The sequence below is a fragment of the Balearica regulorum genome, chromosome 7 (genome assembly GCF_011004875.1).
Source record: "Balearica regulorum gibbericeps isolate bBalReg1 chromosome 7, bBalReg1.pri, whole genome shotgun sequence".
Taxonomy (NCBI): Eukaryota; Metazoa; Chordata; class Aves; order Gruiformes; family Gruidae; genus Balearica; species Balearica regulorum.
Genome location: NC_046190.1, coordinates 3427968 through 3438180, shown reverse-complemented (window position 1 = coordinate 3438180; position 10213 = coordinate 3427968). Strand labels below are relative to the sequence as shown.

The 10213-nt window shown below is 45.1% G+C and overlaps 1 protein-coding gene across 2 annotated transcripts in view; it reads right to left on the bottom strand.

The window, feature by feature from the left end:
- Positions 1-888: 888 nt before the first annotated feature.
- Positions 889-10213, bottom strand: part of C7H10orf90 (chromosome 7 C10orf90 homolog) — a 71998-nt gene continuing 62673 nt past the window's right edge. For both annotated transcript variants that reach the window (XM_075757643.1, XM_075757642.1), the window contains exons 7-9: positions 3701-3764; positions 2379-2478; positions 889-1806 (exon numbers count right to left, since the gene is read on the bottom strand). In XM_075757643.1, coding sequence (XP_075613758.1) covers positions 1768-1806; positions 2379-2478; positions 3701-3764 — 203 coding nt within the window. In that variant the 3' untranslated portion in view covers positions 889-1767. The remainder of the gene's footprint in view (positions 1807-2378; positions 2479-3700; positions 3765-10213) is intronic.

The following is a 10213-nucleotide window of genomic DNA, read 5'->3' as shown; positions in this document are numbered from 1 at the left end:
TCAGATTCAGTCTAGGAGACCATGTGTGTGGGGGTGTTTATGGCTGTAATTTATCAGTCTGTGGTGGAGACCCAGAAGTCCACTAGAGAGAGAAAGGCCCTCCTGTTTTAGGCAGGCCACATGTTTTTCCTGGAGAGCAGCAAGAAGGATAAATGAACCCGCAGGAGACCAGATCTACCACGGAGCTGAGCTGCAAAGTTTGGAGGACGCTCCTTCTTGCAGTCCCTTTTATAAGTTCTACTTGGAGCCATTTGTGGTCCAGCCCTGATTTTGGTTTCCAGTACAGCGTTACTTGCTTGGTTAAAACAGACTTTTTTGGGAAAGAACCCTGGCAGTTTCTTCCTCACAGCCAGCATTACCTTACCTTACATGTCTCTCGAAATGTGTTGAACCAATTGACGAGGTTTTAAAGATACCTATCTGGAACGCAATATATTTGTTCAATAAATCTCTGTCTTCTCTGTGAGCAAAAATTAACATCGTCAAGCCTACTTTACAAACTGGGAAGCTGGAACACAGAGAGGGAAAGTAATCTAACAGAGACAAAGCACAAAATATAACGAGGTTCCTTGTGTCCAGCACAGGTCACACAGCTGGAGGCTATCTCAGTGGCCAAAGCCCAGCTCACAAACATCCCTCTTCCAAAAAACCTGACCTTACATCTCAGGCTAGATTAGAAAAATAAAACATATATATCAAAGGCCAAATTTCAGCCTCATGCAAACACACTCAACTGAGTGTTTGTGCAACAGAGGTTAACACATGCAATGTTTTTTAGGGGCAGTATTTTTTACCCTAGGATTTGTGGCATACAAAGGCATGACTTCTCAAGCACTTTCAATAATTGTGTTATATTTAACAGTACCAAATAAAAACATAGCAGTTGGATCAATATTATATTCATGTTTTATTCCATAAATAAACTCCATTGGTTTGTAAGCTGGTTGTTTTTACTTCCAAAATGTACAAATAAAGATTTAAACATTTTTGGAGACAACATTACAGATGGTTTTAGTTCTGCAGTTTTGATGCAAACGTACTTCTTGGCACCACTTCTTAATATGCCATTTCTATAAATACTTAATGCTTACAGAAGTGGAGTAAAATATATATTATAGTGAAAAATACGAAAAACAGTGTTATAATCAAATTTTTAAGTATTGCTCTTTAGCAGGTAAGCTTGCTGTGTAGATTCACTATATAAACAGGAATAGAGTTCTTCAGAGAACTAAAATATTGGTCCCTTTTGGTATGTTAAGTATTAATGTGAAACTGCTGCTGCTATGAGTATGTGGTAATGCTATTTCAGCTAGTTTCTAAACATAACAAATAATGATATTCATTTTTCTTTACTTCCAGGATTTAACTCACGGGAAATCAATTAATAGAATACTTCAGAGAAATAAGTTTTCCAGGTCTTATCAATTCAGTTCTATTGCTACAGAGACATATACTTTTTAAAAGATTAAGATAAATAATACCACTGTAATTCAGTATTTGCATTACAAATTCTTAAAATTATTTCCTCTGGGTAAACTGACCAAAAGGTGATGCTCTGAAATAGCTGTGTTCCCTTTCAGACTGTTTTTGATTACTTGAAAGTTGCCTTAAAATTTCAAGTGAAATATAAATGATCTTTCTTTTTATAAAGATCCAAAGATAAGAAAAATACCTCCAGGTAAGTGAGATAACAGTAAATTTTATGGCTTATCTAGCAGTCAAACGCATTCAAGATCCAATTAGGATGATGGACAAGAGGATCCTTTGTCACTCTGTGTTTCGTTGAAGGAGCTGGTCCAGCAATTGCTAGGGGAAAAAATAAATAAATTATACAATAGCCTTAAGATACCATTAAAATACATGAGGTGGCTACAACTGTAGAAATCTTCAGTGAGGTGAGATGATATTGGCATCAAAATCTACTGGCTACATCATTGCTCAAAAAAAAAAAAAAAGTACTGAAAGCTTTTCCATCTTGGACAGGGAGGGTGTAATTAGATGGAGGAATAGAGCACTTAAAAAAGGGAAAACTGGCACTTGTGTGGAATGTGGAGCAGGATTACCTGGGAACGCCTCAGATCTGCACCTGGATTAACTGCGTTAATGCAACTTTCTACCACAACTAACTAATTACACATTAAAAAAAAAAAAAAAAAAAAAAAGGGTCCTGAGTGCTTATTCCAACACAAGATTCAGCTGTTAATTCTAGTTTAAAGAAGTACCTAACCCCAAGGACAAGATTTAAGAAACATCCTTTGCTCTCAGGGTTTGCACATGGTTAGCACAGGCTCTCCAGGCAGGTGCTGCCGCTGTGGACTCCTTTCACAAGATAAAGAGGGGTGACAAAACCGTCCTTGGCATTCACAGTACCTCCTCACCTTTTTAAAGAGCTCAACACGCAGTCTGTTACTCTGGATGATGATCCGTTTCTGTTTTTCTTCTTGTTTCTTCTTTACTTCAGGTAAGTTGTCATAAATCCTGGAACGAATTTAGAAAGCTAACTTCGCGCATCATCCCTGGGACTTGCAAATAATTGGGTTTTCCTATAGGAAATATTTGTCTTTGGTGAAGTACTTGTCATTAATAGGCATCTCTAACTACTTGAATTAGATTTATGGCATGGGAATTATAAAATATTAGTAATAATGTTTTTATATAAAATCTGACTTTTTGAAAAACTCTTCTAATTTTGGACTACAAAGTAAAGAAAGAGATGGGATCAGGTTATCTCAATGCAGCAGCATAATTCCAGAGTAGCTTCTAATGAGCTGGAGCTGGTTTCAATTTATAGCAACATAATTCCAACCAGAATCTGGGCTGTACACTTTTTTTTTTTTATATTTATGTCACAAAATTAATATCAAGCAATTATTTGCAAGTATTTTTCTAAAATAGAAGAAAACCATCATTGTAAGACAGTAGACTGTTAACATTTTTTCACTGTCATTGGGAACTCTTGTTACAAAAGGGAACACAAACATTTTACAAATAACTGAGTTGCCCTCAAAAAGGTGACTTCTGGTCTGACCTTTTTCCATTGAAATCAATGAGAAAATTCCCAGGGGTTTGAAAAAGCAGCGGGACCTTCCTTCACAGCAGTCCTGTTCTTTGCATGCATGCAAAGCCTGTTTAGTTCTGATTTTTCTTCGTACTATTTTGCAATACCAAGTTCTTGAAGCAGCCTGTTTTGGCTGGGGATTGTATTTTGGAGAAGAGAACTGGGACACACCTTGAGCACTCTTAAAAACGGGGTGAATCCTGCATGGTAGCTGTTTGCAGCTTTCCTTGCTGTAAACGACAGCGTGAAGTGCAATGCAGTTAGAGGTCATGTACCACGTTTCTAAGAGTTTGCTGTAATTCCCAGGCTGCATGCCATAATGAGGATGGAAAAAAACCCCAAAGTGACTGCACTGCTTACAATTTTGAAGGTCCAGCACGAGGTACCTCTCAGGGACTTAGTTTTCACACCACGGGTACCCCATGCCATCTGAAACTGCTAGAAAAAGGATGCTGAAAGGGCAGGGCTGACCCCAACGTATCAAATTAATACAGTGCAGGAAAAATACAAGCACTGCACAAAAGCGTGGCAAGCAGCGTGACAGAACAACCCTCCAGCAGACGAAGATGACGTGGAAATACGCTGCCTTAGGCACGAGATGGCAGGGATTCACGGTGAACTCTAAACCGCAGCAATTTGTACCTTTTGGATCTCATATGCATCTCCTTCTCTGGAATGAATCTTTCCTTTGGTTTGAAGAGGTTATCTAGAAGAGAGAAAATAAAGTTAATATTGGAGGAATCTGCATTTACTGAAATGTAAAATATCACGTTCCATGTAGTCATGTTATGATATTTCCGATCAAATTTTTGATGGCTTAAGGCCAGATCCAAATCTCCCTAAGTCAATGGAAAGGCATTTAGCAGCTTCATCTGGAGCTGAACTGGTTCCCAAAGCTCCCCTACAGAAAAGGAAGGATGGATAAGATGCATTGCAGAGTTCATTTATTTTACATGCATATGACTTTTTTCATTGTCACACGCAGCTGTGTACATCCTTTATTCAGATCAAGAACCAGTGACAATTACTGCTGTCTCAAGCGACCTATTTTCCCCATATGCAAGCAATTGCACCCACACACTGGCCACATCCTCAGCTGATGTGTGTTGGGAACCTAGCCTGGTACAATCATTTCTGATTCAATTTACACCTGTTTTGCAGGGCTGTGAATAATTATGCTGAGCTTTAGGACGAGGAAAATTATATTACTCTTTCCTGATCAAATACGAAGATATCTGTGATAATTTCAATCAGCATTTCCCTGGATACGGGAAAATAATTACTGATCTTAGCAGTTGGTGAGTCTCAAAATAGGTAATTTTAACACCTTCCTTGCAAAAATTGTTTCTGATTGGAAGGGATGGTGTTCATACAAGGTGTGAAGCCAGTAAACACATAATCAGAATTGATTCTTGATGAAAGAGACTACGTCTAACCATGTTTATCAGGGAGAGGAGGGAGGAGAGGACTGCTGCCTGCACAGCTATGTTATTGAGATTTACACCAGGATGATGAAAGAAAAAGTGGGGAAATGGGGCAGGGTCTCCGCTCCGTATGGCAGGACACATCCAGAGGAGGGGAAGGAACATCCCTGCAGAGCACAAGCTGCTGCCCTGATGCACACAGGCAACATGGATCGTTGTAACGAGCTTCTCCGTTCAGGTGTGTGAAAGGAATGGGTTTACGTTCTGGTCTCTGAACACAAGGACAACTGGAGCGTTGCCTACGCCCAGCCCCTGTGGACAGGGGTATGATAGCCTGTGTAGAATCATAGAATGGTTTGGGTTGGAAGGGACCTTAAAGATCATAGCATCATAGAATCATAGAATGGTTAGGGTTAGAAGGGACCTCAAAGCCCATCCAGTCCCACCCCCTGCCGTGGGCAGGGACAGCCTCCACTAGCCCAGGTTGCCCAAAGACCCATCCAACCTGGTCTTAAACACTTCCAGGGATGGGGCAACCCATGTAGTCATGGTAATCTGAATACCAAAGGTATTTGCCGGTATCTTTGCAGAACATATATATAAAAGATAAATATATGTGCAAACTTCCATTTTCCAGGGAAGTTTAGAAGACGTAACGTAAATCACAGCAGGCACCACGTTGGCCTCTTTCTGCCATCTCACTGAAGACACAAAACACAATAATCAAGGCAGAGAAGTAAATACTGAGAATAATTCATTCCAGAACTGCCCAGTGCAGCTGCTGGCCCTGAGCAGACACAGCAACCACTACCCCAAAAAGACCCCTTCCCCACCGGGTTTCCTTCCCCGCTGTTTAGGACACCAAACCTTTCAGGGATATTTATGGGAGATGTCTTAGCAACCAAACAGCCCCGAGCAGCTTACAGGGCTACATCCGGAGGGAAAGTTTTCCTCAGATTACTGTTTCTCAGGAAAACGCTACATGTCCTTTAAGATCACTGTTGTATCTCGATGTAAAAATAAAAGGGAGCTTTGAAGCAGTTCCTATTCTGAACTTGTACAGTTTTCAAAGCATAAATTGAGAAAAGAGGGGAGGCTGCGAAGCCTCTTCTGCCTGAGGACTAACTTTTTTCCACTCAGCAGTTGTCTACGCTTAATCATGCTTATTAAATCTTCAGTACACACAAGCAACATGCTCAATTTGCTAGGAAAATATAATTTGCCTTTTATTTATTAGTGGTTTTATATTCATTTATGTGTTCGTTAACTTAAAAGGAATAAACACTTGGATGCTTTTGCTGTCCAAATAACCCTGAAACTTAAGGGAGCAGATTGCCTGTGATCTGGACAGTCCTGGAGAAGGATTAGGGTCAAGAGTCATCAATTTTCTGGGACCAGTGTGGATCCCAGCACACTTCAGAGCAGCAGCCTCTCTGCTCAAGGTTGTACAACTCATTCTGACAGCTCAGGATTGCAGGATGCATCCCTTCCCGCAAGACATGTCCTCTGACTCGGAGAACGGCACGGGATCAGTCTGAAAGTGTATAAACCCATCGCTATGGGTTCTCCGCAGCGCTAAAACAAAAATAGGAGGCACTTCGTGCTGCACAGCAAATTCAGGCACCTTTTTAGGTATGTGTGGTAATGTGGTCCTCAGTATAAGGAGGGCCACGAAGCTGTTCGGAGGGCTGGAGCACCTCTGCTATGGAGACAGGCTGAGAGAGTTGGGGTTGTTCAGCCTGGAGAAGAGAAGGCTGCGGGGAGATCTAATTGCGGCCTTGCAGTACCTGAAGGGGCCTACAGGAAAGATGGTGAGGGACTGTTTATCAGGGAGTGTAGTGACAGGACAAGGGGGAATGGGTTTAAGCTGCAGGAGGGGAGATGGAGATGAGATGTGAGGCAGAAGTCCTTCCCCATGAGGGTGGTGAGGCCCTGGCACAGTGTGTTGGTTTTGCGTGGCAAGGTTTTGGTAGCGGGGGGGGCTACAGGGGTGGCTTCTGTGAGAAGCTGCTAGAAGCTTCCCCTGTGTCTGACAGAGCCAATGCCAGCCGGCTCCAAGACGGACCCGCCGCTGGCCAAGGCCAAGCCAATCAGCGCCTCTGTGATAACATATTTAAGAAAGACAAAAACAGTTAGAGAGAGCTTTTGCAGCCAGAGAGAGGAGGGAGAAGATGTAAGAACATCTGCAGACACCAAGGTCAGTGAAGAAGGAGGGGGAGGAGGTGCTCCAGGCGCCGGAGCAAGATTCCCCTGCAGCCCGTGGTGAAGACCATGGTGAAGCAGGCTGTCCCCCTGCAGCCCATGGAGGGAGGATGAGGGGGTGTAGAGATTCCACCTGCAGCCCGTGGAGGACCCCACGCCGGAGCAGGTGGAGACACCTGAAGGAGGCTGTGGCCCCGTGGGAAGCCCGCGCTGGAGCAAGCTCCTGGCAGGACCTGTGGATCCGTGGAGAGAGGAGCCCACGCCAGAGCAGGTTTGCTGACAGGACTTGTGACCCCGTGGGGGACCCACGCTGGAGCAGTTTGCTCCTGAAGGTCTGCACCCCGTGGAGGAGACTCACGTTGGAGAAGGCCGTGAAGGACTGTCTCCCGTGAGAGGGACCCCACGCTGGAGCAGGGGAACAATGAGTCCTCCCCCTGAGGATGAAGAAGCGGCAGAAACACCGCGTGAGGAACTGACCGTAACCCCCACTCCCCGTCCCCCTGTGCCGCTGGGGGGGGAGGAGGTTGAAGCCGGGAGTGAAGTTGAGCCCGGGAAGATGGGAGGGGTGGGGGGAGGTGTTTTAAGATTTTGGTTTTATTTCTCATTCCTCTGCTCTGTTTTGCTTAGTAATAAATAAGATGAATTCCCTCTCTAAGTTCGGTCTGGTTTGCTCGTGATGATAATTAGAGAATGATCTCTCCCTGTCCTTATCTCGACCCGTAAGTTTTACCTTTTCTCCCCTGTCTAATGAAAGAGGGGAGTGATAGAGCGGCTCTGGTGGGCACCTGGCCCTCAGCCAGGGTCAACCCACCACAGTTCTTTTTGGCGCCCAACGTGGGGCACGAGAAAATCGAGATAAGGATAGTAATGGGAAGAGGTAACGGGCAAAACATTGACTGAACGTAACTTGAGAGTGATATAGTGGTGAAGGGATTAGAGGTAGATTTTGTGTGTAGATTGTCCACTCCTGTTTGGTGTTGTGATAGTGTTGTTTTGATGTTGGTGTGTGGAATTCTTTTTTCTTTTCCTTTGTTGATGTGATTAGTGTTTGTGAAGTTTTGTGTTGAATGTATATTTTAATGATAATTCTTAAATATGTGATTCACAGAGGCGAGGGGTGGAATGTGTTGGTTTTGCGTGGCAAGGTTTTGGTAGCGGGGGGGGCTACAGGGGTGGCTTCTGTGAGAAGCTGCTAGAAGCTTCCCCTGTGTCTGACAGAGCCAATGCCAGCCGGCTCCAAGACGGACCCGCCGCTGGCCAAGGCCAAGCCAATCAGCGCCTCTGTGATAACATATTTAAGAAAGACAAAAACAGTTAGAGAGAGCTTTTGCAGCCAGAGAGAGGAGGGAGAAGATGTAAGAACATCTGCAGACACCAAGGTCAGTGAAGAAGGAGGGGGAGGAGGTGCTCCAGGCGCCGGAGCAAGATTCCCCTGCAGCCCGTGGTGAAGACCATGGTGAAGCAGGCTGTCCCCCTGCAGCCCATGGAGGGAGGATGAGGGGGTGTAGAGATTCCACCTGCAGCCCGTGGAGGACCCCACGCCGGAGCAGGTGGAGACACCTGAAGGAGGCTGTGGCCCCGTGGGAAGCCCGCGCTGGAGCAAGCTCCTGGCAGGACCTGTGGATCCGTGGAGAGAGGAGCCCACGCCAGAGCAGGTTTGCTGACAGGACTTGTGACCCCGTGGGGGACCCACGCTGGAGCAGTTTGCTCCTGAAGGTCTGCACCCCGTGGAGGAGACTCACGTTGGAGAAGGCCGTGAAGGACTGTCTCCCGTGAGAGGGACCCCACGCTGGAGCAGGGGAACAATGAGTCCTCCCCCTGAGGATGAAGAAGCGGCAGAAACACCGCGTGAGGAACTGACCGTAACCCCCACTCCCCGTCCCCCTGTGCCGCTGGGGGGGGAGGAGGTTGAAGCCGGGAGTGAAGTTGAGCCCGGGAAGATGGGAGGGGTGGGGGGAGGTGTTTTAAGATTTTGGTTTTATTTCTCATTCCTCTGCTCTGTTTTGCTTAGTAATAAATAAGATGAATTCCCTCTCTAAGTTCGGTCTGGTTTGCTCGTGATGATAATTAGAGAATGATCTCTCCCTGTCCTTATCTCGACCCGTAAGTTTTACCTTTTCTCCCCTGTCTAATGAAAGAGGGGAGTGATAGAGCGGCTCTGGTGGGCACCTGGCCCTCAGCCAGGGTCAACCCACCACACACAGGTTGCCCAGAGAAGCTGTGGCTGCCCCTGGCTCCCTGGCAGTGTTCAAGGCCAGGTTGGATGGGGCTTTGGGCAACCTGGGCTAGTGGAGGGTGTCCCTGCCCATGGCAGGGGGTTGGAACTGGATGGGCTGTGAGGTCCCTTCCAACCCAAACCAGTCTGGGATTCTATGACCTCTGATGTGATCACCACTTCCTTGCATGTTCCCCTGTCCTTGGGCACAGAAGAGCAGCTGAGGGCATTGGAAATAACACTCCAGCAGAAACCTGCACTGCCTGCACCAAGCCCTCCCACAGTGAGTCGTGGCAGACCTCTCCCAAGATGCAATACCATCAGACAGCGTGAGTGGCCAGCACAGAGCCTGGGTTTTGTGTGATTTCCTATCCATTGTGAATCACATCTGCTCAAATTTAGGAATTTTTATTCCAAGAATTCTCAGACATAGGATTTCTGGAACAAAACTAATTGTTTCAGGGATCTCCCCTGCTTTTCCTAAGTAAAAGCTGTTAATGACACATTAACATTTCCAGACCCCTGTGTGTAGCCACCAGAACACGTGAGGGATGAAAAACCCCGCTGGGGATCTCCAGGCCTGGGACCTATCTTGTAAACAGCATGACAAGCTAATCTGTATTTTTTCTACAAGTTGCTAAGACAGGCTGGCCTCTGTGTTCGAGGCGGTGGGAAGCACCAGGAGCCGGGAGCTGTGCGGGTGCTGGAGCACACGGCTGTTCCTCCAGAATAATCCTCTCCTGATGGCACAGAAATGGTCTTGGAGGTCATCAGACACATCGCTGCCCACTACGTATGTGGCTGTGCCGGTGGCTTTGAAGGGAAGGGTTAAAAAGAGACTCTGGGGAAAAAATTAAATCTACCTTGGTTATAAAAAAATCTCTTTGTGAAGCAGCTTGGAGTCAAAAGGTTAACACTCAAGGGTAAACATTCATGTATCTCTCGGCTCACTCTCAGGTCACTATGTATAAGAAAAAAAAATCACATACAAGCATCAAGCAGATATAAAGCTAGTCCTTGATGGATTTTAGGATTAGAATTCAAAAATTAACTGAAAAATAAATAAAAGTTCGTATAAATGAAGAAAAAAAAATCATATGTGCATTTAAATATTTGTTAATATTCAATACCGAGGAAAAAGCGTATTTCAAAGTGGAAGAGCAGCACACATTCAGAGCTATAATAACCTGCCAAACACATTATGAAGACTTGAATTAACATTCTTTCCTACCAAGCAAAGATCAAAGTGGGGCATGAGGTGGACAATTCCCCAGGTTGATAGACTTCTAAATTGCATTTTATCAAAGTTCCTTA